The sequence below is a fragment of the Palaemon carinicauda genome, chromosome 4 (assembly GCF_036898095.1).
Source record: "Palaemon carinicauda isolate YSFRI2023 chromosome 4, ASM3689809v2, whole genome shotgun sequence".
Taxonomy (NCBI): domain Eukaryota; kingdom Metazoa; phylum Arthropoda; class Malacostraca; order Decapoda; family Palaemonidae; genus Palaemon; species Palaemon carinicauda.
In genome coordinates this window covers 188,220,193-188,247,692 of record NC_090728.1, presented here as the reverse complement: position 1 = coordinate 188,247,692, position 27,500 = coordinate 188,220,193, and the positions used below count along the sequence as shown (strand labels likewise).

The 27,500-nt window shown below is 36.9% G+C and overlaps 1 protein-coding gene and 1 long non-coding RNA gene across 2 annotated transcripts in view; one reads left to right on the top strand and one right to left on the bottom strand.

Moving 5' to 3' along the window:
- Positions 1 to 4,620: 4,620 nt before the first annotated feature.
- LOC137640289 (chaoptin) lies at positions 4,621 to 24,757 on the top strand. Its single transcript, XM_068372904.1, has 9 exons — positions 4,621 to 4,844; positions 5,042 to 5,132; positions 5,522 to 5,680; positions 6,357 to 6,528; positions 6,909 to 7,047; positions 8,333 to 8,483; positions 8,863 to 9,012; positions 19,358 to 19,453; positions 19,762 to 24,757. Exons 1-9 carry the CDS (start codon positions 4,660 to 4,662, stop codon positions 22,624 to 22,626), a joined length of 4,008 nt encoding a protein of 1,335 aa, XP_068229005.1. The 5' UTR covers positions 4,621 to 4,659; the 3' UTR covers positions 22,627 to 24,757.
- LOC137640290 (uncharacterized) overlaps positions 9,036 to 27,500 on the bottom strand; it is a 79,133-nt gene continuing 60,668 nt past the window's right edge. The window contains exons 3-4 of the long non-coding RNA XR_011044325.1: positions 25,579 to 25,767; positions 9,036 to 9,307 (exon numbers count right to left, since the gene is read on the bottom strand). This is a non-coding gene — a long non-coding RNA (uncharacterized lncRNA). The remainder of the gene's footprint in view (positions 9,308 to 25,578; positions 25,768 to 27,500) is intronic.

The following is a 27,500-nucleotide window of genomic DNA, read 5'->3' as shown; positions in this document are numbered from 1 at the left end:
TGGTGGAGCCCCGTAGGGTTGTAGCTTAGCAAATAATAATAATAATAATGTTTATTCATAAATATTTTACGCAAGTAATATGTACAGTCTTTTATAATTTATATTTCTAGAAATGTTCTAATATATATATAATATATATACAGTATATATATATATATATATATATATATATATATATATATATATATATATATATATATATATATATATAAATGTTCCAAGATAAATAGCAAACTCTCAACTACATTCTCATACCAAGTGAACATTCTACCGCACAGTCTTCTCATCCGTAATGCATTTACCCCGCACCCATTATTATAGTCAGTGCAATGAAGGAAAAAAAATGTAGAATCTTAGGTGAGGGATTTTGCCTGAGGAAGATCCAGGTGTAAATAGAGCGTTGTTCTCTCCTCACAGATAATGGATTGACCCTCAAGGCAAAAGCACGAAGGTCGTCGACGTCTCTCTCTCTCTCTCTCTCAGATACCGGTCAGTTAGATTTAAAATGGCACTGCAAAATGTGAATCTCTCTCTCTCTCTCTCTCTCTCTCTCTCTCAGGTACCGGTTTAGTTAGATTTAAGAGGGCACTGCAAAATGTGAATCTCTCTCTCTCTCTCTCTCTCTCTCTCTCTCTCTCTCTCTCTCTCTCTCTCTCTCTCTCTCTCTCTCTCTCTCTCTCTCTCTCTATATATATATATATATATATATATATATATATATATATATATACACCAGTCGTTAGATTTAAAATGGCGTTATGTATATATATTCCCGTGTAAAATGCGAAGAGAATTTGTACGCCTCTCAGCAGTTACTTATACTTTTTCGAGAGAGAGAGAGAGAGAGAGAGAGAGAGAGAGAGAGAGAGAGAGAGAGAGAGAGAGAGAGAGAGAGAGAGAGTGTGTGTGTGTGTGTTTCAAATTTATCGGATTTTGATTTTTTAAGAATCAACTTGATGTTATTATCACAAAAGAACACCAATTTCTTGAGAGGTTAAAAGTCTATTCCTGTATGTGAAAAAACAGGATATAAGGTATAAACTATTCATTGTAATAAATAACATAAATGGCTTGAAGGAGAAAGGCACACACGCCCGTAAAAAATAACTAAAAAAATGAAAAGAAGAAGAAGAAGAAGAAGAAGAAGAAGAAGAAGTAGTAAGAGAGCAAACGAAACTCCCGCAATAAATAAAAGCAAGGAAATTATAAAGTGCAAGAGCACAGTACCTAAAGACATCCCACGTCAAAGGTAGCATTTAAAGGTAGTCTTGTGACCCTCCCCGCCGAATTCTGATTGACACGGACGACCTAACACGTTGCAAGTCACACCGCTATCATTGCAGAAGCGGATGCAATAAAAAATTCCCTACAGGGGGAAAAAGGGAGGTAACTTGAACACTAGATCTGGGGAGAAACTTGGCCCCTAGGGGGGGAAATCTGGAATTTTTGGTAGGTAACAGATTTCCTACCAAGACAGGAGACTCATTTCCGTAATGTTGATTATTATATTAATAGTAATAATTATAAAGTTTTAATTAGAATTAGGAAAGTAAACAGTCCTGCGTAATCAAGAACTGATAATTATATCCTATTAAACTAATAAAATAAGTTTTGGAGACATTTTCTTAGCTATTTTTTTATAGATCTAGTTCCATTTTATCATTTACTACCTTTTAATGGAGAGAGATTGGTTGATTTAAAGTTTTCAGGCTAATGAGAGAGAGAGAGAGAGAGAGAGAGAGAGAGAGAGAGAGAGAGAGAGAGAGAGAGAGAGAGAGAGAGAGAGAAGTATTATTATTATTATTTGCTATAAGCCAGGGGGCTCCAACAGGGAAAATAGCCCAGTGAGGAAAGGAAACAGGAAAAATAAAATATTTTAAGAACAGCATCAACATCAAAATAAATATCTCCTATATAAACTATAAAACTTAAAAAAAAAAACAAGAGGAAGAGAAATTAGATAGAATAGTGTGCCCGAATGTACCCTCATGCAAGAGAACTCTAACCAAAGATACTGGAAGACCATGGTACAGAGGCTATGACACTACGCAAGACTAGAGAACAATGGTTTGATTTTGGAGTGTCCTTCTCTTAGAAGAGCTGCTTGCCATCGCTAAAAAGTCTGACATTACCCAAGACTAGAGAACAATGGTTTGATTTTGGAGTGTCCTTCTCTTAGAAGAGCTGCTTGCCATAGCTAAAGAGTCTCTTCTACCCTTACCAAGAGGAAAATAGCCACTGAACAATTACAGTGCAGTAGTTAACCCCTTGGGTGAAGAAGATCAGTACTTAAAATCATGAAAATACCAACGCAATTGCTTCATCAATTGTAGCTACTTTCCACTCCAGGAAGAAAAATTAATCCATTGTGTTGTGGTATAGGTCACAGATTAAGATGTTAGAATTTTGGTTCAGTTTAAGGAAACAGGATGATTATTCTTTTCGCAATGGTTCAAACAATTTGATTATGCTGTGATGTTAACTGTTCATGCTTACAAAAAGGAATTTTTTCGCTTTTGTCAAAAGTTCAAAGTAGCAGCAACTTTTTTTATGTTGAACAGGCTGACATAAGTCTTTTTATAGTTCATATATGACATATGTGTTTTGATGCTACAGTTTTTTAAAAATATTTTATTGTTAATTTTTTCTCATCGTTTATTTATTTCCTTATTTCCTTTCCTCACTGGGCTATTTTTCCCTATTGGAGCCCTTGGGCTTATAGCATCTTGCTTTACCAACTAAGGTTGTAGCTTAGCTAATAATAATAATAATAATAATAATAATAATAATGATAATGGCCAATCAGGTCAAATTTCAAGTAAAAGTCAAATTTATGTAAATCTTATAATAACAACCCTGAATTATCATCTCAATGGTTTTATGCAAGCGTTGATATATATATATATATATATATATATATATATATATATATATATATATATATATATATATATATATATATATATATATATGTGGTAAAATTTAAACATTATTGTATGTTTAATTAAATTTGTATAAAAAGAATGTTTAAAAAATTGTATACTGTACATGTTGCATTTTTAAAGTGTTTTTTTTCATTTTAGATACAAAAGTTATTAAAAACATTAGGCTGCCTCACTTTTTTTTTTTACATCATGTCATAGGTTCCCTTCTACTTTTTTATACAAGAGAAATAAACAAACATTTTTTAATTCGTAATACAGAGAGAAAGGATAAGAAGAATTGTGATTTGTTTCCCTGAAGCCATTTGGTTGTGTAACTCTGATTTAAAAAAAATACATTTCTAACCTTCTTATTGCTCTTATGAATTCGGGAAAACAAGACGCATGGAAATTCTTTCAAAATCAAGTTGAGAAAGGATTCTGAAAGTATATCGATGATTGTATTGGACAGTAGATACTTATAGGGATTTTGCAAGTGAAAAACTTAATCAATATGCTGATTTATATTTGCAATGGTAGAAAAACAATAGGAAATGGTCCTAGAATTTTAATTGAGCCAAATTATTATTATTATTTTATTATTATTATTATTATTATTATTATTATTATTATTATTATTATTATTATTATTACTAGCTAAGCTACAACCCTAGTTGGAAAAGCAAGATGCTATAAGCCCAAGGGCTTCAGCAGGGATAGATAGCCCTGTGAGGAAAGGAAATAAGGAAATAAATAAACTGTATAAATAAACTGTATAAGAAGTAATGAACAATTAAAATATATTTAAAACATTAACAACATTAAAAGATATTTCATACATAAACTATAAAAAGATTTATGTCATCCTGTTCAACACAAAAACATTTGTGGCAAGTTTGAACGTTTGAACAGATTTAGGTGGGGATAATTTAGTTACCTTGACCTACCCACATCATAAATAGAATATTTTTTAGGTATAATTTAATCTAAAACTTTTTTACCATGCACTAATTTTAGCTATATATCTGTTATGAGATTCAGCAACCACATCTCTATCTATACCCATGAGATGGATTCAATGCTAAAATGTCAGCATCATAAGCAAACAGTATTGCTACCATGGGAAAGAAAACATATAGGAAAAATAGTGATGGTCCACTATTGCTACCCTGAGAAAAAACATATTACACTCCTGTAGTCATTATGGTATGTACTCATTAAAAAAATACTTTATGTATTCTACTACAGTAATAAAAGATTAACTAATAATAGTAAGTAGTGGTCAGTAAATTTTCATGTGTCTAAATTTCCAATAAAAATATGCCTCATGATTAACATGGTCAAAACAGAACTAAATTACAAACGAGTCATATGAAAATGGAAATTGTAATAAGAGCATCACATGCCCCAATGGTCATTAGAAAGCTTAACTTGTAACCTGGAGGAAACATTAAATTTAGCATATGGCATTAGAGATTTTGAAAGCAGATGTTCAAAACCCATGGATAATAGAATAGTCAAAATTTGGTGATCGTCGGAAGGTTTTAGTTTTTAGATATCCAGAAAAAGAAAAAAGTTGCAAAGTGCTTTGCCTGCTTCAAAGTGGGGCCGAGTGATGTTTTAAAATGCTGGTTGAATTTTTTTTATTGTGTATGTAAACTGCAAACAAAATGATTTGCCTAAGCAGAATATTTATATAGGAAACAACTCTAATATCTTGTTATTTTTGTTTGCAGGGATGCTGGCATTTGTGTTGGTGCTGGCTTTGGTGGGGCAAATAGCATGTGGTCAGACTGGGCCCTGTTCAGCGGTTGACGACCAGCTGACCCTTCCTTGCCAATGCACAGTTAGTAGCCAGAATGAAATTTCTATTGACTGCGACAATGTTGCTTTTCCTGGAGATTTCCCCCTACTGCCTTTCAAGTAAGTTTAGTTATTACTAAATATATACAAAGTTTCATTGAAGCAAAGTTGAATTCTTATATGAAAGGAAAACTTGTTTATCAGTTTCTCAAAATTATTTTATTTTTAAGTAATGGTGTATTATGAAAAATTTAAGTTGGTAACATCTTTCATCAAACATATACATTTACCTATTATTAATTGATTTTCTGTTTTAGGATGAAAATTGTTGAATTCACCCAAAGAAATGCAGGAATACAAGCACTTAGAGGCCAGTTATTCACTGCATCTGATCTTCCCCTGAGAAAGGTACGATTAATCCACTCCTTCATCTATGGAAATTGGTTTAAAGAATAATTGACAATTGTAAATGATTTAACTGTCTAATATCAAGTTCCATGTAAAAATATTAGGGACACCAGAACCAAGAGAGGTTCTAAGGAAATGTGAGAGAGAAGTGGCCCATTGTATAAGGGCTAAGATCATTAAAAAAAAACAAGAACTATAGTGGAATAACAATAATTAAGTGAGATGTAAATTAGAATTTTGATTGAGAATGCAAAAGAGATGTAGATTCAGAAACCGGTAGGCATTTGTTGCAGACACAGCCATATGTAATTAAAAACAGATATTTAGTTTTTACTTCCCTTTTATATATTCATGAGGACAAATTTTTGAAGTTTTAATTTGCATTTCAGGTGGATTTCTCAAGGAACACGATCAGACGCCTTTATAACGATGTTTTCGCGAGTCTGGAGGACACCTTGCTGGAGCTGCGACTTGACCATAACTTTTTGGGCGACATCCACAAACCGGTGTTCTCTTCGTCGGAGATTGCTAAGTTGGTCTCACTGAAGGTAAGGCACAAACACATTTCATTCATCCAGCTGTGTTGTTAGTGTTTACAATTGATGACCTTTATATAAGTAAGTTTTAGGAGTTTTTCGACACTCATAGAGTGAGCGAGCTGGGTTGATTCCTGGCATTCCATGCATCCTTTTTTTCTCTGGTATATTTAGCAATAACTATGCCTTAGAAATGGTGCTATAGGAGCATTTCACGGAGCGACACAGGTCGAGCCCAGAAAATATATATTCAGTAGCTTAACCATCTGGTTTTTGCCTCACAGGCAATTTGAATGAGTTCATGGCATTTATTTTTTGGCAAATATTGCAGTACAGTCCCTGGTAACAATATATTATCACTTGTAAGCTTAAGTATGTAAGACAGAATGACTAGAAATATATTGGAGTGGAAAGTTGTTATTATGTTGCTCTTCATAAGGCCAAATATTTTAACCAGAACTTTTATAATTCTATAAGTCTATAAATCTTGTGTTCTTTAGAAGCTTTGTAGGAAGTATATGATCTCAATTACATTGTCATAGAATCTGCCTAAGATCTTTATACTGTATTATCTTCAAAGTACTGTACCTATAGAGAATCTGTATAGAATTTTCACTTCCCAAAAAGACTTGGATTTTCAAAACATATCTATACGATCTAAATAGGGCATTTCTCCTCCCACCAACAGACGCTGAACCTGGCCCACAATCATCTGAAAGAATTAGACACCGGGATGCTGACTGCTCTAGTGAACCTTGAGGTCCTTCACATCGAGGCGAATAACTTCCCTGCTGTGCCTTCGGCTGCCCTCCGCGGCCTTACCAATCTGAAAGTGTTGACGTTGCAGGAAAATGATATTGGTAAGATGATTGACTACAGTATTTGATCATAAGTGTGAATTCTTAATGTACATTTTTATTTGGAGTTATGAATTCATAAATCTCACCAAACAATTGCATAAGTTGCTATTTTATTTATTAATATTTTGCTGATTGATCACTGATGTTTACAATATGCATAATTTGAATTTTTTACCCATAAAGTTATATAGCTTTTAAATGAATAAATAAATGCATATACAGTATATGAATTATATACGTCAAGTAAGGTGGCAAGATCAGAAGAAATTAATTATATTTTCACATCATTTACTAAACATGGTTAAATTTCCCATCAGTTCACATGAAGCACAGAAATTTGCCACAATATCTTCCAACTTTTTATCACTATTTTTTTGCAGATCAAGTGAAGAATTCTTCCTTCATTGAGACACCCGGACTGGTGTTCCTCAACATTTCACACAACAGGATCATCAACATCAAAGAGGGTGCATTCCAGGAATTGACTTCCCTCATCACCCTGGATGCTTCGTACAATAGGTAAGGTCACGTGCATTAGAGGTGATATATGTTCCATTCTTACCAATCCTTAAACCCTAACATTTTTCACAATGCTAGTCTGTATGTAGCTTCATTTGTGGACAGGCACCAGACAGAATGGCGCAGTGCCTTGAAGTTGAATTAATTTTCACAGTTTCCTTTAGTATTGATATTTTCTAATAATTGGGTCTATGACTTCCATTTGGTATCTTAACTCTTATATCTCACTGTTTTAGTTTCTCTTCATCAAGGATAAAAGTTCTTTTTAATCTTCTGTTGTGTTACTGAAGAAATATATTCCCTATGCCTATGCCCCCTACCTACTTCTACAATTACTACACCATACACTTAACTTGAGTGGTTACTTAATGGCTCTGTTAATATCTATATGCCCACATTATAATGGTAGAAGATAACTATAGTGGGCAGTATTTCTAGGACACTCAAAAACAAAGCACATACTAAAGTCTTAAGTCTTGGATAGTGCCATAGACCCTGTATCCCCCACTGTCCAAGGTGTAAGTTCTCTTACTTTAGAGTATATTCAAGCGCAATATGCATCAGTTTATTTTTATTATTCTTTCCCTTGCCTTTTTCTATTTTCTCATTTTTTATATTCATTTTCAAAACCATCATTACTGTCCTCTGTATATACAGTAGTCATGTTCATATATCTATTGTTATCATTTTGCTATTTCTATTCAATAGTTTATTCTTTACATCTGTTTCTTTTTCTGTACTATGCTGATTTCCATACAGTTTCCTGGGGCTTGTGGCATTCTCAAAATGTTACATGAATAATTGAAACGTAGTAACATTACTAGTAATAGGACTTTGGTAGTGTAAATCTGGTAAATTTTCAGCTCAAGAAATTTACATTGATATATTCATGTATTTACAGTATACTGTACAGTATATCATTCAGATTAGAAAGATGTTAGTTTATATGTTGATATATTTAGGAGGTTAGAAATCTATATGATGATTTTAAAAACAAAAGTGGATAGTTTTTTAGTTAAATATATTAATAATGATTATACTACAGTTCTATTCTTTCTTTGATGTTATTTTAAGGAAATTTTGCATAAATGGGAGAAAAATCATGACATTAGTTCCATCACAAAACAAAATTTTCTATAGACTCTTTAAAGAACATTACAAGGATAAATACATTCTTATGTCATGAACAATACTGATGAGGAAGTAAAAGGGATGATAAAAAACTGAGAACACACCATTATTGTTTTTCAATTGTTCAGTTTTATTAACTCTTGTTTTATTACAGGCTATCTAAACTGGATTCAGGGAGTTTCACAGGTATGACATCATTGGAAGAACTGGATCTTTCATCAAATTTCTTGATGGAAATTCCAGCAGATGCTCTGAAAGAACTGATAAACCTCAGGATTCTTGTCCTCCATGATAATCTGATCCAGGTAATATAGAAATTAGCATATTTCAATTTGTAAAGTTTTCTTTAATACATTTTGAGTCATGGCATTTAACTTTGTCTAATTCTGAAATTTATTTAGATTTTCAAACAGGAATTTTTGTTTATAACTATTAATATAACTACCTTGGCCCTACTGTGTCCTCACCTTATGTTGTTTAGTTGTTCACCTTCATTTCACTATGATGAAACAACAGTTATTGTGAGTATAAATAATTACAAGGGGAATTGACTGTTGAAAAGTGGTTCTATCGACAATGAATATAAATTTTTATTTCTTACCTTCATTTAGAGTTGTGTATTTTGCTGTAAATATTTCATAATTGAAAATACAATATAGCCTAATGAGTTTTTTTCTTTCTTAGACTCTAGGTGGAGTAGTAGCCCTTGGTCCAATGACTAGTTTAGAGCAGTTGGATTTAACTCGAAATAACATCGGAGAACTTCCCACAGGGACCTTCAGGCAGCTTTCTAGCTTGAAGTCTTTGAAACTTGCTGTTAACTCAATTAGAAAGGTAAGCATTATTTCTACTTCATTCAATAAGGGAAGAGAAAGTAAAAATTTGTAATAAGATAAGAAATGTCAAGCTCCTTTTCAGTTTAGATTGTATGGTACAGTAATGCATGGCTCTATTTTCTTTGTTCACATTATATAAGATTGAGTAAAGAAAATATTATTTTTTGTTTTTCATTTTGAGGAAATTAAAATTACCACATTAAGTTCTTACAGTATTTGATTTTAGCGAAGAAAGCAGATCCATTCACCAAGAAATTTTGTACAATATGCAGTGTGTTGAACTCTGAAAGTAACTAAATTATTATTATTACTATTATTATTAAGCCAATGAATATAGGTTATATTGAAATTATAAAATAGTCTGGAAGACTTTAGGTTGAAAGTCATTAAGGTATATTATTTGAAAAAAATCTAAATGGAATTATAATGTACAGCATAAATCCTTTCTACATAATGTGCATTCACTCCAGTTAATCAGTTCTGTCAAGAAAATTTGCTTTAGTACTTTGATTTATTTTGCCACTTTGTTTGTGAAATGTCTATAGGATGGAATGGGGAGAGTTATAAAGTATCTTGAAGTGAAACCAGTGCTATATGTTTTATTAGCAAATCACTAATGAAGATTTGCTACTGTATGTTTTAACAATACTTGGTATTCAGTCTAAAATTTAAGTGAGTGTTCAATGAACTTAGTTGTGCCTGACAAAGAATTCTGTGATGCATTACAATTTTTAAGGTTATTACTTGCCAACCAAATATTTCATATTATCTTCCACATGAGAATGTATTATTTGTGAAATTGAAAGCATCAGGATGTAAACTTCATACTATTCTCTCAACAGAATTAACAATCAATATAAATGATTTAACTTTGATTTAACTCTTTGTTTCTATTTAATAAGTATGAATTGGTTGTACTGTACTGTATAGTATATAATTTACTGGTACCTGATTATACAGGGCTGGGGGAAAGCAAAGTCCTAGGCAATTTTCTCCTTTTGGAGAACATTCCTCTCGTTTGCGAGAGAAAGCTTGTGTTTAGCTTTTTGTGACAGCAGATTCCCTCTCCGGAGGAACCTGCTAGACGTTCCCCTTTTGGGGGTATGTCTTCACCCTCGGAATTTTCTTCCCCCTGCGGTAGGAGACAGCCTTTTGAACCTTTGGGCTCTCATCTCGTGGTCCTTCAGGACCTCGTGACCCTTCCCCTTTCGAAGGAAGTTCTGTTTGAGCTTCTCCAGCTTGGGGTTGAGTGGAAGTGCACTTTTACTTCGGAGGAGGAGGAACCTTCCCCTGTGGGCACAGGTGCTGCTGCCCATCGGTCTGACTGGTCTCGTGTGGCTGAAGACATTGCTTCTCCTGGGATGGTAGGAGAGCAAAGTCCAAGGCCTGTTCTACCTCGAGGGAACATCTCTCTTGTTTGTGAGAGAGAATCACTTGTGGTCAGCGGTTTCCTTACACCTACTGTACGTATCTTCCCCAAGGGCGGGATATAGCTTAGTCCTAGGCAATGTTCTCCTTCGGGAGAACAGACCTGTCCCCCAGGAGAGGAAGCTTCTGAGCTTCTTGGGCTTGAGCTGTCTCCCCCTCGGTTGGTTTCTACTGGACGTTCCCCATCGGGGTTTCATTGAGTGGAGGAGTTTCTGACCCCTCTTCACCCCGGGCATGGTCCTCCCCCAGCGGTAAGGAGACGCCTCTTTGAACCCTTGAGTTCAGGTCACGATGTCCCTCCGGGGTCTCGCGTTGGGCTTGCATGACCCGTTGTGTTGAGCATTCGAGCTCTCGCAACTCAGGACCTTCGGGTCCACATTCTTGTTAAGTCTTCAGGCTTGCTGGCCCCCGAGCATTTGAGCTCTGGTTATGTTAAGCCTTTGGGTTCTCGTAGCCTGGGACCTTCCAGTTCTCGTCATGCTGAGCCTTTGGGCTCTCGTGACCCCGAGCCTTTGGGCTCCCATTATGTTGAGCCTTCGGGGTCTCGTAGGTCCTAGTCACGTTGAGACTTCGGGTTCTCGTGGCCCGGAACCTTAGTTGCACTGAGCCCTCGAGCTCTTTGCAACCACGGTTACGTTGAGCCTTCAGGCTTTCGTAACCCAGAGTCTTTGGTCTCCCGTGGTGCTGAGCCCTTGGGCTCTCGCAACCCCGGTTACGTTGAATCTTCAGGCTTTTGTGACAACAGTTATGTTGAGCATTCATGCTTTTGTAACCCGCAGTCTTGGGTCTCCAGTTGCGCCAAGCCTTCGGGCTCTCGTGACTCGTGTTATGCCGGGCCTTTGGACTTACGTTACTCTGAACCTCTGGGCTCTCGTAATCCCCGTTATGTTGAGCTTTACAGCTCTCATAACATAAGAGTTTTCATACTCTCGTCACACCGAGCCTTCGGGCTCACGCAACCCTCGTCATGTTAAGTCTTTTGAGCTCTCGTGACAGGCGTTACACTGTGCCTGAAGGCCCTCGTAATGCTAGATACGATGAGTCCCCAGGCTCTCGTAACCCTCGTGGACCTTCGAGTCCTAGTTACGTGTAGAACCCATGGATTCTCGTCGCACTGAACCCCTAAGTTCGCGCGTTTTTAGCCAGATTTTTCGCTGCATGGTTGACCACCCAGGGTTTCGTCATCCGACCCCTGCTTGATCCCATACTGCGTCCGGCGTACCAACTTCGTGTGACTTGTAACATCATTCTGCACTCCCAGCTGGTTACTATGCATCAGCCAGACTAGTCTCGCCAGCTCCATGCCTTTCGTCTTCGGACGTACCAGTGATCGTCTCTCGTCACCGAGAAACCCTCACCCTCTGCGAGATCAACATCAATCTCGATACCGCCGAGACGGAAGCTTAGCAGAAAGAATTTTTACATTCTAATCAGTTTAATACTTCTGGCAAGTCTTTGCCTGCATTATATGGTGGTATTTTGCTAATGAGAAAGCATTCGCTGGCAACCCCATACATATTTGCCTAGTGTATGTGTTGGTTGAGTCCTGGGCTAACAAACTCTTACATACGAGACTACACACTTTGTTAAAGACTCCGACGCATGCGCTCTCTCCAAGACAAAACCTTGAGGTTATTGCCACAAACACTGTTTCTACCTTGTTCGAGTCAGCCGCATGCCGACATTGTGCACTTGGGCACAACGAATTCTCGTTCAACACGATAGGCTTGTGAGGCATTTAAATTTTTTTGCTTCCCATACCAGGTTATTGTCTCAAGCCTTTAATCCCAAGGGAACAATGTTAGCTTACGTTTAGAAACGATAGCAACAGACATTTTCAGCTTTTCATTACGTTTATGAACGTTACAACCCCCACCCTCAAGTTAGCCAGATAACTTTGTCAGCGTATGAACGTTGGCAAGCCCAGCCCACAAGGAGGGCAGTCAAACCAACACAGGTATGATCCCTACACTGACTGTATGTTATGTTTTATGTGTAGTATCTCACATTTTAAAAAGATTTTACAGCTAGTCGACAATCAAAAATTCCTTGAGCAATAATATTGTGATCCGTTGCACATACATTATTCCCCCAACCGGGCTTAAATTTGTTTTCAAACGTTTACCCGGACATAAAGAATATGCCTGCGCTACAGCAGACGGGCATGTACATATGCGTGCAAGAGATCTTTCTGCCGATAAGGGCTATAGACGATCTAACAATTAAAACTCCGATCTAATAAGTTGTAAGTTTTGATGGCTATATCCCTTACGGGAAACCAGGTTACACATTACTCTTCTACCTTCCCGTAACCAGATATACTGCATATGCTGTCTGCCTTCATAGGCCTTCGAAGGTCTCAGTTATAAAAAAATACTTGTACTGAAAACTTCTCATATGCAAATTTATTTCCTAAAAAGGAACATTGAATACTCATGCCAGTTTTACCAATCGGAGACGAAGAAATGCAAACGTTTTTCGTCTTTCCTAATGAGAAAATTTCGGTTACGAACATTTTTAACGTTCTCCAATCGAGTTCCAGACATGACTATAATTCGGGCTACACCCGTTTGTTCATCCGGCTCCCCGGTCTGTGTTAATAGTCCGTAGATGGACTTCTGCACATATTACCCATCCAACAATAGATTGTAGATACATCTTGATCTTATCCTTTGGGAGAAGTTGGGTGCTTTCGGTAGTTACCAACTGGTCTCTTGTCCGAAAAAAAAAAAAGCAATCTCTAAGGAGATTCGCTGTAATATCATAAGTAGTACTGGCTACCTGGTTTACCAATCTGTATCATACTTACTCAACCAGTCGGAAGGAGGACAGGATCCTCCTCCCCACCCATTCATAGCAGAAGCATGTGATCAGTTGCAAGTCTTGACATCAATTCGAGATGTTTTCTTGCTACGAGATCTCTCGACTGTGGAGCATTGACTTTCACTTGAGCAATCAAAGTCACTTTTTCCACTCAAGGAAACTTGCTAGCCCTTAGGGGAGGGGAACAGGAGTCACAATCTCAGGGTATTGTTGACCATCCTACGGGGTAATTGGTTTACCAGTTAGTCCAGTGCCTTTCCCATTTTCCGATGATTGGAGGGGGAAAATCTTTCCTCATGGGTCCACTGGTACCCCCAAGTCCAAGTGGATTCAGGCAAGCAATTCCCTGGACACCCTGGTTCAACTAAGGTCAGAAGAACCGACAGACCTCAGATGGTGGTTGGCAGACAAGAACCTCCACAGAGAGGTCAATCTTCTCCCCCCCCCCCCCCCCCTCTCTGGAACTGATGTTTTCGGATTCAAAAAAATTCTCCCATATGCCGCACCAAACCATCTCCGTCCTTTGGTCCGAATCAGAAAGGTATCAGCATATAAATCTCATAGGAGACGCATCTAGCAGCAGAAATACTCAGATGGACAGAAGACAGCTCAGTGTCCTTATCCGGTCACTTAGTTTCAGGCAACAGGAATGTGCTTGTAGGCAATCTGAGCAGAGGGAGTCAGATAGTGGGCTTTGAGAGTGGTCATTGAATCACCTAGTAGCCAACAAAGTCCTTTGTGGGGTTCCCCAACTGTGGACCTGTTCGCAACTGCCCTGAATTTCAGGCTCCCGCTCTACTGTTCCCCAGTCCCTCGACCCCCAGGCTCTCGGGCAAGATGCATTCCAACAACAGTGGGACAACATAGATGTGAACACTTTTTTCCCCATTCTGTCTAATGAGAAAGTCCTCATCCAAGTCAGAATAAGCAAGAACTTATCTATGACTGAAAGAGCTCCGCTATGGCATGACGCAGAATGGTTCCAGGACTTTGTGTAGCTCCCGACGGAGCTTCTAAGGGAATTTCCTTCAAGACACGATCTACTCAAACAGCCACATGCCAACATCTTCCACAGAGCCATAGCTTCACTTCAACTCCACACCTGGAGACTGTCCAGCACCCCCCCTGTCTTAGAGAGGCTTTTGCTTTTTGCAGCCAGTTGTGGAAAGGATGTCTAGACACCTTAGACGCTCTTCAGCGTCAGTATTCCAGGCGAAATGGTCAGTTTTTGAGGCTGGTATAGTGGAAGGGGTATCACTCCCCTCAATGCCTCTATTCCAACAATAGCAGAGTTCCTTGTACACATTTGGGGAGAAATGCATCCCTCGGCTTTGGCTGTCAAGGGCTACCACTCGGCCTTGAGTCTTGCCTTCAAACTGAAAGGAGTAGATATTTCCTCCTTGTTGGAACTTTCCTTACTCATACGAAGTTATGAGATTACTTGTCCCCAGTCAGAAGTTAGACCTCTTCCTTGGAACATAGTTCGAGTCCTTCAGTCTCTGAATGGTTCCCTCTACGAACCATTACGCCAGGCAGTGTTCTTACTCGCTTTGGCTTCAGCTAAGAGAGTCAGTGAGCTGCATAGTCTATCTTACATCGTCTCCCACACAAGGAGATGGGGATTTCCCCAAGTTTATTACTAAAACTCAAAATCCGTATGTATTGGATCCTAGATTTGGCCCATTCCAGATAAAGTCTCTCCATTCTGTAACCAAAGATCCAGACCAACTGGTACTTTACCTAATAAAAAGTCTGAGGTGTTATCTGATTGCCCCCTTGAGTCAGCACGGGGAAGGTTAAGAGGGGGGTCACAAAAAATACAATTTCTTTTTATATTCCCAAGGTCATTGACTTTGCAATAAATCCTGACCCTCCTCCACAAAGGCGACCCAGAGCTCATGACGTCCGGAGCATTGCAACGTCCCTGGCATTCAAGAAAATCTACGCTGTGGCGCAAGTACAGTACTACAAGCGGGCGTGTGGAAGCATCGGACGACCTTCACCGCCCACTACCTGAAAGACGTAACCCACAGGAACATGGATACGTTTTTCATTGGTCCTGTGATGGCTACACAACAAGTGGTCTAAACACCTCAAGCTCCTTGGTGAACAAGTAGCACAGGGTTTAGGTTAAAAAGGTTAGTCTGGGGTGAAGGAGTAGAATGACTGGCTTCTTTCTTTCCTTCACCTTCTCCCCCTCTGGGGAATCTGCTTCGCAGGTACTCGGAACAGCTGCCCTCGCCTCTCTGTAGGTAAGATCCACTTCCCTTGTGTAACCAAAGTATAGAAATAATACTTGTTGCATTCCCAGTACCCCTGCGAGCCAGGTGATATGGAAAAGTCTTGGTACACTCTGAATCCTATGACTCGAGATCCTATTCACTAAGATCTGCCATATTGCTAGTATCATGAACACAGCTTCTGCAGGCCACCAATTGTGCATAGCAAAACTATTTTAGCGAGGGCAGGATTCCTACTACCTTTCGGTCCGATATCGAAGGAGAGAGAACCCCAGGTCAAATGCCAAAGCCAGTTGGTGAGGACTTTCTCCCTCCTAAGAGGTAAGTCATCCCTATAAATAGCGTAGGGTTTGTATTTGTGTCGGAACAAATGACAAACTTGTAAGTAATTTGTATTGTTCTTAACATACAAACCTGGAGCTATTTATACAAATTGGCCCCCCAGTCCTGTCCCAAAGAAGTCCTGCCAGAAAGCAAAGTGGTTACTCAGCCAAGAGGTGTGAGTGAACAGGGTAGCCGGCTACCCCCACCCCGCTAACTAGCAGTTAGGGTGGTTATCCCTCGCTAAAATTATCATGACTAGGCTTTCAGCTTCACCGAAAGGATATTCCTATACTTAGCTCCAGGCTTGTATGTTGAGAAAAATACAAATTATTTATAAATTTGTCATATTTATAACTTGATTTGAGATACAAGATTTTCCCACTTCAAGGGTTCATAGAAATAAAAATAAAAACTTATGGAAATTATACGTAGCCTAACATTTAGCTCCCAACATAATAAACCCCGGAAAGGAAAAGTAGAGATCGTAAATCTCAAGCACCTTGCAGGCTGCAAACCATAGCAAATCATCACAAAAAGTTCTTATTAGTAATATATAGTACTGTATCACAAATAGTCCAGTTGTCACAACCCAAGGAGACTAGGAATGCAGCTTGGTGTGATAAATCTATAATACTGTAGTATTTTCCCTTTTTTTGTGGTCCTTGGGAAATACTCATGAACTTGATATATTATTTAAAGAAATGTTATTCGGAGAGATTTTTCTTGCTTTACACTGTAAAGTAAGTATGCAATTTATGTTGGAATAGCTCCTTAGTAGGAGGCCTCCTTGATGCTTCAATTTACTGTATAGTGAAAACCGGTGGGGTCTACAAGCAGTTAGCTATAGTAAGATGCAGTCTTGGTGCAACAATCAGCAATGTGCCATTTTGATAAGACCAATCCTACTTGATAAAGGAAGCAGTTGGCTAGATAAAAGAGGTTAGACCAAAAATGAAACTATGGCAATTATCCTTGTACCTGTTGATATTCAGAACTTGTTGATGTCTAGATGAATGACAAGTGGAAGAAATAGTTGAATTATGAGATTAAATCAATTCTGCTGCAGGTCTACTGCCTATGCTTGAGGATCTTGAACCGAAGACCAAAACAGATCCTACCATTTGTTCCGTGAAGTTGCAAACATGTTTATCATTATCTTTCCCAAATTTTCAGACACAATTGAGGATGAAGTGAACATTCTGTGTGTAACAACAGATCTTGCTTGCTTGGTTGAGCTAATGATATATTTCAATTTCCTGAAATGAAACTTGGAACAAGACAAACTTCTGTGGCTTCTACCCAACATAATAATTCCTGATTTAGAAAAAGTTACGGATTCAGAGAAAAAAAAATTCTTAACCGGGTGAGCCCATGTTTTTGGTAGCACTCTAAAGTTGTGGTGTTATCGTGAATGGACAGCTATCACTTTTCCTTTCGCAATGCATCTGAAGAAATTACAGGTATGTCCTTGGACTCTGCAAGTATTCCAAGCAGTTTGTGTCTTAACTCCCCAGCCTGCTGGAGACACTACACAAAACAAATATTTAGGAAACCTTTAATACTGTATTAGACTGACAACTTGAAGGAGCTATTAATGAGGACCCAACGCCACCAATCAAGATGTTTCAACTGGTTTTGAATTTGGAACTAGGCCTCCCTCCTTAACCAAGTTTGAGGGATGAAGTCCTCCAATAATTATGGATTGTAAAAACATCCAATCTACTTGTTGAACTGCCTCCATCATTATCGAAGGCATCTCCATGGAGAATCTTGTAAGGATAAGGAATCAATTGAGCCAAGATATATCTACAACTAGTCTTCACCCTCCTGAAGCTTCAGAGCCAGAGCAGAAATTAAAAATCCTAGAGAGAGCGCATTTGATAACAAAGAACATTTTTTCTTTACATCATGATGCTAATATTTTTCAGGTTATCAATATACAAAGGAGGAGACTACTAAAGTGACAGAAGGGGTTTGAATTTTGGCAACAGTAGTACTTTTTTAATACAGTACATGTACTACTGACACTTGAGGATCTTGTTGAAGCAGACACTAAACACAATGGGAATGGGACACTATCCTGTACATGCAAAGAACTGATCATCACTTGGATGATTTTTCAATACTTTCAGCCTTGTCAGAAGCAGCACGTTTTCTTCGTTAAAACCTTGAATTTCTTTGGTAAGTAAAAGATGTGGTCAAGGACCCAAGAGACCTAAATTGTCCTTATGGTTGAGAGCAAGGCAGTATCACTATAGTAGATTCTTCAAAATAATTTGAATCCACTTTAAACTATGTAAAAGCTCTCATATGATAAACATACTCTTTTAGGTTTCAAAGTAATACAGAACTGATTTAAAGGGGAACCTATGGTTAAAGAATTATCTAATGCCTTTTTCAATGCTACTTCAGCTCTAGCTCTAATTTCTGAGAAACTTTGAAGAAGCAATATAGAAATAGACATTAGAGCAGAAACTTTAGAGTGAGTAGAATTTGTTTCTTCTTTAATTCTCTGGATACATTTAAAAATTCTGTCATTGAAAGGGAGTCTCCTGAAATCCCTCCTCTGATTCTATGGAAAATATCTGATTATGCCGAGACTGTGAATAAGACTCTACTAGAATCTCCCCGTGTCAAGGTTTGAGGATAGACCTGAGTATGGTGATACACCACAAACGTGTGACACCATGGGAAACCAGATTGGTGAAAGTAGGACCTACGTCGGAACTTACATCACATGATACATTATGAACAGGCGTATCACGGGAAGCTTGTATGAGACGTAGATTTAACATTGTGAAAATAGGGTAGTAAGGACAGACTCATTTTTTAAAACAATAGATTGAGTTAAACAATGAAATCATAAATATTCTACCTAACTCGTCAAAATAGAGCTGATAGCTTGCCTCTTTGAAAAGGGTAAATGTCTCATCTTTAGTGAAAAAGGTACAATTGACTACCTAGGACCTATGGACAACTCTGATGGCATATGTCTAATTACAGAGGAAAACTTTTGGCTTGAATGACCAGTTTTACTAGCAGCTTTAAAACCAAGTTTAATTACTTTGTTTTTTATGTGCTTTAGTAAAAGAAGTGTCAAGGTAAACCTCTGAAGAGGAAATACTCATCATACTGCTTGAAATTAATAGAATTAACAAAAACATATACTGTATATGCTATTCATCTGGGACTAGCAAGACCTGCTCTGTTGATAAATTGCATATGAGAGAGGAAAAGCCTGATCTGCTATAGGCGTTTGTTTAATCTTTTGATAAGTATTTGAAACTCCTATAACACTATACTTGTATTTACAGTACCTCTCTCTCTAGGGAAGTATTATTTTTTCTAATCAGTTGTTGGATGCAAACATTTTGAGTGTGCTTGCAACCTGTAGTAGTTTACCAATTACAGTGGGGGGTTTGCAGCACAGTGTAGATGGTAGTAAATGTTCTTTACAATGTACTCATATGATTCAGTAGTTTTTATAACTTTTTTATCCTAATAATAATTGATTTTGTGCAATTCCAGGTGGAGGATGATGCATTTGAAGGCCTGATATCATTAGAGACCCTCCATCTTGATGATGACAATATTCTCTCAATCCCTTCGACAGCTCTTTCTATGGTATGTAAACTTCTACTTTACTCAATAAAATTAATATATTTCACAGCAAAATAGTTATTAAAAATAAAATTTCATATAAATCTTTGTAAATCAAATTTTTAATGCCAATTAAATTTACCTGAAATAATGAAAATTAAGGAAATTGTATATTAACGTTATGAAGTTTTTAATAAATCATAGTTCAATTTTAATATAAGTTTTTAATAAATCATAGTTCAATTTTAATATATCTTACATAGACCTTGGTGCTGTATAAGTTGCTATATGTATGGAAAAATTCTTTTGTTAATTCAGTTTACAATTAACAGGTGCAGAAACTCAAGACACTTAGCTTGGACTACAATCGCGTAGGGGTTATTTCTGCCACCAGTCTACAAACTGCCTCTAGTCTGCACCATCTTTCCATAGCTTACAATATCATTAGGGAGCTTCCTCCAGGAACATTCACCAACTTTACTGACCTTGAAAGTTTGAATCTTTATGGAAATCATCTCCAATACATAGTCCCCGAGAGTTTGACAGGCTTACGAGAAAGCCTGAAAGAGCTCAACTTGGGTCTGAATCTTTTAAGTGAATTGCCACAGTTTGACTTTCCACTCCTGGAATCCCTTATTCTCTCAAAAAACAACATTACAAGTTTGCCCTCTGATGCTTTTGTCTTGCTCCCAGAGCTAAGAATGCTAGATTTAAGTGAGAACCATCTCACTTTACTGCCTGTGACTCTTCTCCATCCTATGAAAAAACTTACAACTCTTGACCTAAGTATGAACAAAATCATGGAGATTCGACCAGGTCAGTTCATTGAGTCTCCAATTAATGTTATTAATTTGCAAAACAATGAAATCAAGGAGATTCCAAGTGAGGCCTTCAAAGATCTGTTTTTCTTACACACACTGGACCTCAGTCACAATGGTATAAGAAGTATCGGAGATTCTGCCTTCTTAAACATAGGTCTGCTACATATACTTCGTCTTAATGACAACATGCTTCCTTCATTCAAGAAAGAATATTTCAAATTAACTGTTCCAGCTCCTGGAACAGAACTGAGAATACTTGATATAAGTCACAACGACATCACATTCCTCCAGCCTTTAGCATTCGAGCTTCACTCAAAACTCACATGGCTTAGCCTGTCATTTAATCGCCTTTCTTTCTTCCCGGCTGAGATTGTTAGAGACCTTAAGGAGCTTAAACATCTTGAGGTAGAAAATAATCAAATTAAGGCTTTAGAAAACAATGACTTTGCCAACTCTCCTTACCTTCGAGAGTTGCACTTGAAAAATAATATGATAGAGACAGTGTCGGCAACTGCTTTCCAAAATTCTACTCAACTGCAGGAGCTTGACCTCAGTCATAACAGTATTTCCGAGCTTCCAGAGGATGTGTTTTTAGGAATTACCAGGTTACACTTGGACTTGAGTCACAACAAATTATCCTCATTTCCAGATAAGATATTTGAGAGAGCCAAGATTCAAAAACTTCAATCTCTAGATTTGTCGTACAATAACTTCAAAGAAATACCAGTTGAGAGGCTTCAACAATTCTTTTTCTTGAGTGACTTGAGCATGGCTCACAACAAAATTGAAAATATACCAAGTAATGCCGATATACTAGCAAATGCCAAAACACTTGATTTGTCATATAATCCACTATCAGAAGAGGCCATTTACATATTATTAAATGAGCCCAAATCTGCCAGGCATCTTAATCTCGCTGGTACAAATGTAACAGAAATCCCCAAAATTGAGGCCCGGTTCTTACGTACCCTTAACTTCTCTGACAATAACATTTCTGAGGTTAAGGAGTCTTCATTTGAGCTATGCCAAACCCTAAAAGTCTTAGATATGTCTAAGAATAAAATTCCCAACCTAAGCTATGGCCTCGCAACAGCTTGGCCCAAAATATCCGACTTACGAGAACTAGATATTTCACATAATCCATTGGCATATATTGTTCGTGGAGATTTCAGTTATCTGACCAATCTTGAAGTCCTAAAAGCATCATATCTTCCTCGAGTGAACCGCATTGAAAGAGCTGCAATGTCTCCTCTAATATCTTTGCGGGAACTTCACCTACACACATACCCTTCTCTCGCAGTCCTTGATGCTCGAGGCATTTTAGAGGGATTGCCAGGTTTAGAAGTGGTTGACATTGAGTTAACAGACAGGGAAGTTCATGACCAACTTCATCCAGCATTCTACCCAAGACTTAGAACTTTAATTGTCCGTGGCCGAATAGTGCAGGCACTCTCTGGAGGGGCCTTTGCTGGTATCAACAGTCCTGAGCTTACTCTTGGTTTAGTAAACACAAGTGTCAGTAATTTGCGCACTAATGTGTTTTTCCCGGTACCCGTGTCCTCAAAAATATCTATGGATATTTCTAATTCCAATATTACATCATTAGGTCCCCAGTTCCTCAATAATCTTGATTCTCGACAAAGACATCTACACCTGACAGGATTAAGTTCTAATCCTTTATTCTGCGATTGCAATATCAGAACCTTGAGGCGGTGGTTGGCAGCCAGAGGCCCAAAGGACAGCCTCTATAATGTAACTTGTAAGGAGCCAGAAAATCTCAATGGAATAATTCTTACATCACTCAGCGAAGAAGAGTTAACCTGTGAAGGTCGACCAACTACAACTACCACAGATTTGCCTGCATTCACAACAAGCCAAAGGAGTTCTGTTACTACTGATAACATCATAACCTTTGATGATATGACAGGTCGCCCAAAAGATAAATACGAAATTGAATCATCCAGTCCACCACGTAACAGCTCTGCTTACAACATGGATACAGTTATCATTGGCATTGTTGGTGGTGTTGTGGCATTTGTAGCCATTCTTATCATCCTCATATGCCTTATAAGACTCCGCTCAGATTCCCAGTACCGTGGGGGACCACTCGCTGGTCATTTGGCAATGAGGCAGCAAGGAAATTGTACATGTCTTAAACCCCCTCCACCACCAGGAAGTTGGGCAGGTTACCCAGGGCCTTACCCAACTCTTCCACATCCACCATCATCAAGAGCTGGTACCCTAAAGATGATGCCTCCCCCAACAACACCCATTCCACCGGCATTTGGCACAGTTGGAGGGCATAGTGGTCGTAGTTATTATCCTAATCAATATTACATGGGGTACCCAGCAGAGAGTGAGCATGACCTTCGATGAGTCTCATTGACAAGTGGGATTATTCAGATATAATTAAAAACTAGCTTGATAACTTAATACGGTATGTCTGTATCAAGTTTTTAACATTTTAATCTTGAGAAAAACTCTTGGCAGTACATTACTGCTTTGACTTCCAAGGAAGCTGCTTCCTTATTGACGTTGTTATGCCATAATGTGTTGTATCTAGTTTTTACAGGTAACGAAAAGAATTGAGAACAGTTTTTAAAAGTAATTTACTAGTTGTGACAAGAATTTGTTAATCAAGAAGTTTTATAAGTTAACTGTATTTTAGATTAATGAAGATTGTTGTCTGTACTACTTCAAGTAGACATTATTTTTGCAGCTTGACACACAACAATTCAGATAACATCTTATAGAAAAAACTAAATTAACTTTGAACAAGAATTTTACGATTGTCATAATTAGCTTTATTATACAATATAATGGAGCTTTCATACGTGTCTTGTTATGCACGGTGACACAAATTCATATCCGAGGTATTGGTATCAGATTTTTCTTTCTTGTTAAGGAAATTCATCTGATAGTAGTAGATCTAGCCCCCTCCTAGCCTCAACAAATACAGAGTATTTTTTTTTTTTGTAAATAAACTAGGTTAGTTTTTACTGCAATAAGTTTGCCTTGATTCAGGTTGTGTATTTGTATATTTGTGTAGCTGTGTATGTAAGATGGTACCTGTGCATGTAAGATTCAAGGTAGAGATGGGTGATAAAAATGTGTATAATCTTATCTTATCTGTACTGTATAAAGTACAGTAATCAAATTTACATAATGTTTACCTTTAGCTTTGGAATTATATCATACTGATACAATTTTGGTTCTGTGCAGTATGGAATAATAATGTTAATGGGAACTGATGCTTCAATTACAATAATATCATAACATGTAAATAATTATTGTCACACATGTGAGTGGGAGAGAGGAAGAATTTATGTACGAGATGTAAATTTGAAATGTAATTTACAATACTCAATAATGTCTTTATAATGTGTAATTCCACTTTCTAACTACAGTACAGTGATGATTTGGCGCATAAATTGTGATTCAATTAAACTTCCTATATTAATGTTTGAACACTTCCTGTGGTACATTATAGCGTATATGCAAGAAATCATTCTCATACTTTTAAGTAAATGTTTTTTTTTTTCAGTGTTAGAATAATTGAATTTTTTTTCACCTGTGAACAAAGTAAGTTACCAAGTAAAACCCAAACGTAATCTTTTTTCCAGTTATGAATAGTTGGATACCTGGAAATTTAAATGTTTGCTGATTTAATCGATATACCTATATTTTTTCTTCATCATTTAACTTGCTGATTAAAGTTATTCAGTACAATTAAATTATTTGTAGTACGTTTATTTTGGCACAATATTATATCAGTCCTCAAGAGTTAGAATAAATCAAAGGCTCTAACATTACGAACTGCCGTCTGCCTTTAAAGAAGTGAATTGTTGCTTCTTTTGATATTAAGCTCTACACCCTTTCCAGCCTTTCTTAATGTTATATCTCTGAAATTTCCATGAGACATATTGCATTTTGTGGCATGGTGCTTTGCACTAATTCAAACTTATTTTGTTGTATATATTCAACTTACTCAAAGTGGAAACTGGGGTTATTTTGATGAAAAGGTGCCTTCTCAGTTTCAGAAATACTGTACTAATATTTTTGTGTATTTTTGGTGGTGTTTAATGTGCTGTGTGGTCCCCGAAGGACTTTATTGTGAAATACTTGGAGACCACACAGCACCTCGCCAAAAATACGTTTTTCCATCGTCAAAACCCCTCTCTGTTTTCTTTTACTTTTACCTTGGTTAAATTCCACAACACACTAATACTAGTTACTTACAAATAGAATATGTTCTCAAATAACAGTACAGCTGTGTGTCTGTTTATACTATCATGTTTAAAATGAATTGTTTTTTTTATGTATTTATAGTCTTAGCTTTGTCTATGTATGTCATATTCATGGCAATCTAATTATTGGCAGAAAGGAAATTGATTACTGTACTGTAATATATTTCCCTTTCTACATGACAACATTGTTATAACAGTGCCTTTATATATCTTTTTATGAAGATAAAACTTTATGTAAGTTATTTCTAATAAAATTCTTAGGAAAACTATTTGCTAGTATACCATATCCTTTTACGACAACTGTTAATAGTAAAAAAATTAGTAAAAGTATCTTATTATCGGTTTACAAATGTTTACAGTAAAATTAAATCTTTTTTGGTTCACGAAAAGTTTTTCAAGTCATTCAAAAGTTATCAAAAGCCTGGAAGAATGACCATTCACTTGTTCTATTCCATGCTCCTGTAGCAAAGTTTCTTATGTGAAAATTACTGGTTCAACAAAGTAATTTTTTCACAGGGTCATAGTGCAAATGTAATTAATTTTACTTGAACTTAATTTTTTGGTTAAATCACTGGTAAGATTTCTATGCAGAAGTACAAACTCTTGTCCACATGATATTTCTGTTTTCACGATCACTGAATCTAAACTGAACACTGTCTGATCAAGATACTTCATATATTGTTACTTTATATATTCTTTCCTATGTGTAAAGAAATCTTTTTTTTTGTCTGGAAAATTGTCCCGCATTACGAATTGTTTTGTCGTTCTAAACTTATGCAATTGTGCTCATAGGAAGTTATATGGGTATTTTACTTATTAATAAGTCCTTACAGTATACTCATGCCATAGCAATTTGTTTTTAGAAAACTGAGAGAACATAGCTGATGATTCTAACTATTATACGTACAGTTGGCAACACGAGTGTTGAAACCACAGCAAACTAGGATGATTTTTGGAAACTTCTTAATTTAGCAGGTAATATCCTTGTATGCCAAAAAGAATGGCATACAGTACAGAGTAGTATCTATGAGGTAACATTTATTTTCTGGATACTGTAGTAGAATAATCACAAAGGACTTACTGTCATGGGAATGATAACTTTTACGTAATAGAGCTGCAGCCTCTTCTTGGCTTGTTGTGGTGTACCAACATTCAAAAAGTCAGCTGTACAGTACCAGTAATTTTTCTCATGTCATCCCAAGGTCGATAAGCTGATGACAAACTCCATTTTCTCATGTCATCCCAAGGTCGATAAGATGATGACAAACTTCTGCAAATTGAAGAGATAAACTTTAACTTGAATTCTGGTCAGAGAACACGGAAGCTGAATTGAATGTCATATATTGTTAATGGAAAAACTTGTTCAGTCAAAGTACAGAGAAGAGACAACTATAACTGCATCAACATCTATAACATTTATGTTGATGATTTCAACTCCTATACTGAAGAGTTAACAATCATAAATATTAGAGTAATTATTATTACTATTTCTACTATTACTATTATTCCCATATGCTACCCTAGTTGGAAAAGCAAAATATTGTACTATATCTTCCTACCGCAGACAAATATTGAAAAAGAAACTAAGGAGTAAAGAAGAACCAGTCCTTTGACTGGCCAGACAGTACTACATTGGATCCTTCTCTCTGGTTACGGTTCGTTTTTTCTTTGCCTACACATATACTGAATAGTCTGGCCTAATTTTTATATATTCTCCTCTGTCCTCACACACCTAACAACACTAAGATTACCAAAAACCCTTCTCTCAAGGGGTTAACTACTGTACTGTAATTGTTCAGTGGTTACTTTCCTCTTAGTAAGGGTAGAAGACACTCTTTAGCTATAGAAAGCATCTCAACTAGGAGAAGGACACTCCGAAATCAAACCACTGTTCACTAGTCTTGGGTAGTGCCATAGCCTCTGTACCATGGCCTTCCACTGTCTTGGGTTAGAGTTCCCTTGCTTGAGGGTACACTCGGGCACGCTGTTCTGTCTTGTTTCTCTTCTTGCTTTGTTAAAGATTTTGTAGTTTATATATGAAGTACTTATTTCATTGTTGTTACTGCTCTTAAAATATTTAATTCTAATTGTTAATTACTTCTATTATTTCCTTGTTTCCTTTCCTCACTACGCTATTTTCCCTGTTGGAGCCTCCTGGCTTATAGCATCCTGCTTTTCCAACTAGGGTTGTAGCTTGGCAAGTAATAATAATAATAATAATAATAATAGAGAAATAGAGAAATCAAGAGAAAACCAAAAGTAACATAAATAAGATAAATCAGAAACAAATACAACAAGACTTTTGTCAATATATTCAACAAATATGTATTTATATAAATTATGAACTTCTAAAATTTCCCCGATTAAACTACAGCACTTGATTGGGAAAATCTCTCAACAATTCAGTCACATCAGGAATAAAACATCTTTAAAACTGTGCAGTATTGAGCCTTGAAAACAAAAGGGCAAGACTGTTAGAAGTACAGAAACTGCACATTTAATAATTTGTGGTGGATGACACAGTCTGAAAAAAATCTGAACTCACAGCAATGATAGCACTCAGAATATTTAAATATACCATACACCTAACACGATAAGCTATTTAAATGACAGCGCTAAAGATCAACTTACATACATACACACACAATATATATATATATATATATATATATATATATATATATATATATATATATATTAATATTATTATTTGCTAAGCTACAACCCTAGTTGGAAAAGCAGGATGCTATAAGCCCAAGTGCTCCAACAGGGAAAATAGCCCAGTGGTGAAAGGAAGCAAGGAAAAATAAAATATTTGAAGAGCAGTAACAACATTAACATAAATTTTTCATATATAAACTATAAAATCTTTTACAAAACAAGAGGAAGACAGACAAGAGTGCCCGAGTGTACCCTCAAGCAGGAGAACTCTAATCCAAGACAGTGGAAGACCATGGTACTGAGCCTACGGCACTACCTTCAAGACTAGTGTGTCCTTCTCCT

Excerpts from the sequence above, each read along its gene's own strand:
- LOC137640289 (XM_068372904.1), top strand. The coding sequence starts at position 4,660 with ATGCTGGCATTTGTGTTGGTGCTGGCTTTGGTGGGGCAAATAGCATGT. Across the intron at positions 4,845-5,041 it reads TTCCCCCTACTGCCTTTCAA|GATGAAAATTGTTGAATTCA; the intron begins GTAAGTTTAGTT and ends TTTCTGTTTTAG. Across the intron at positions 5,681-6,356 it reads CTAAGTTGGTCTCACTGAAG|ACGCTGAACCTGGCCCACAA; the intron begins GTAAGGCACAAA and ends TCCCACCAACAG.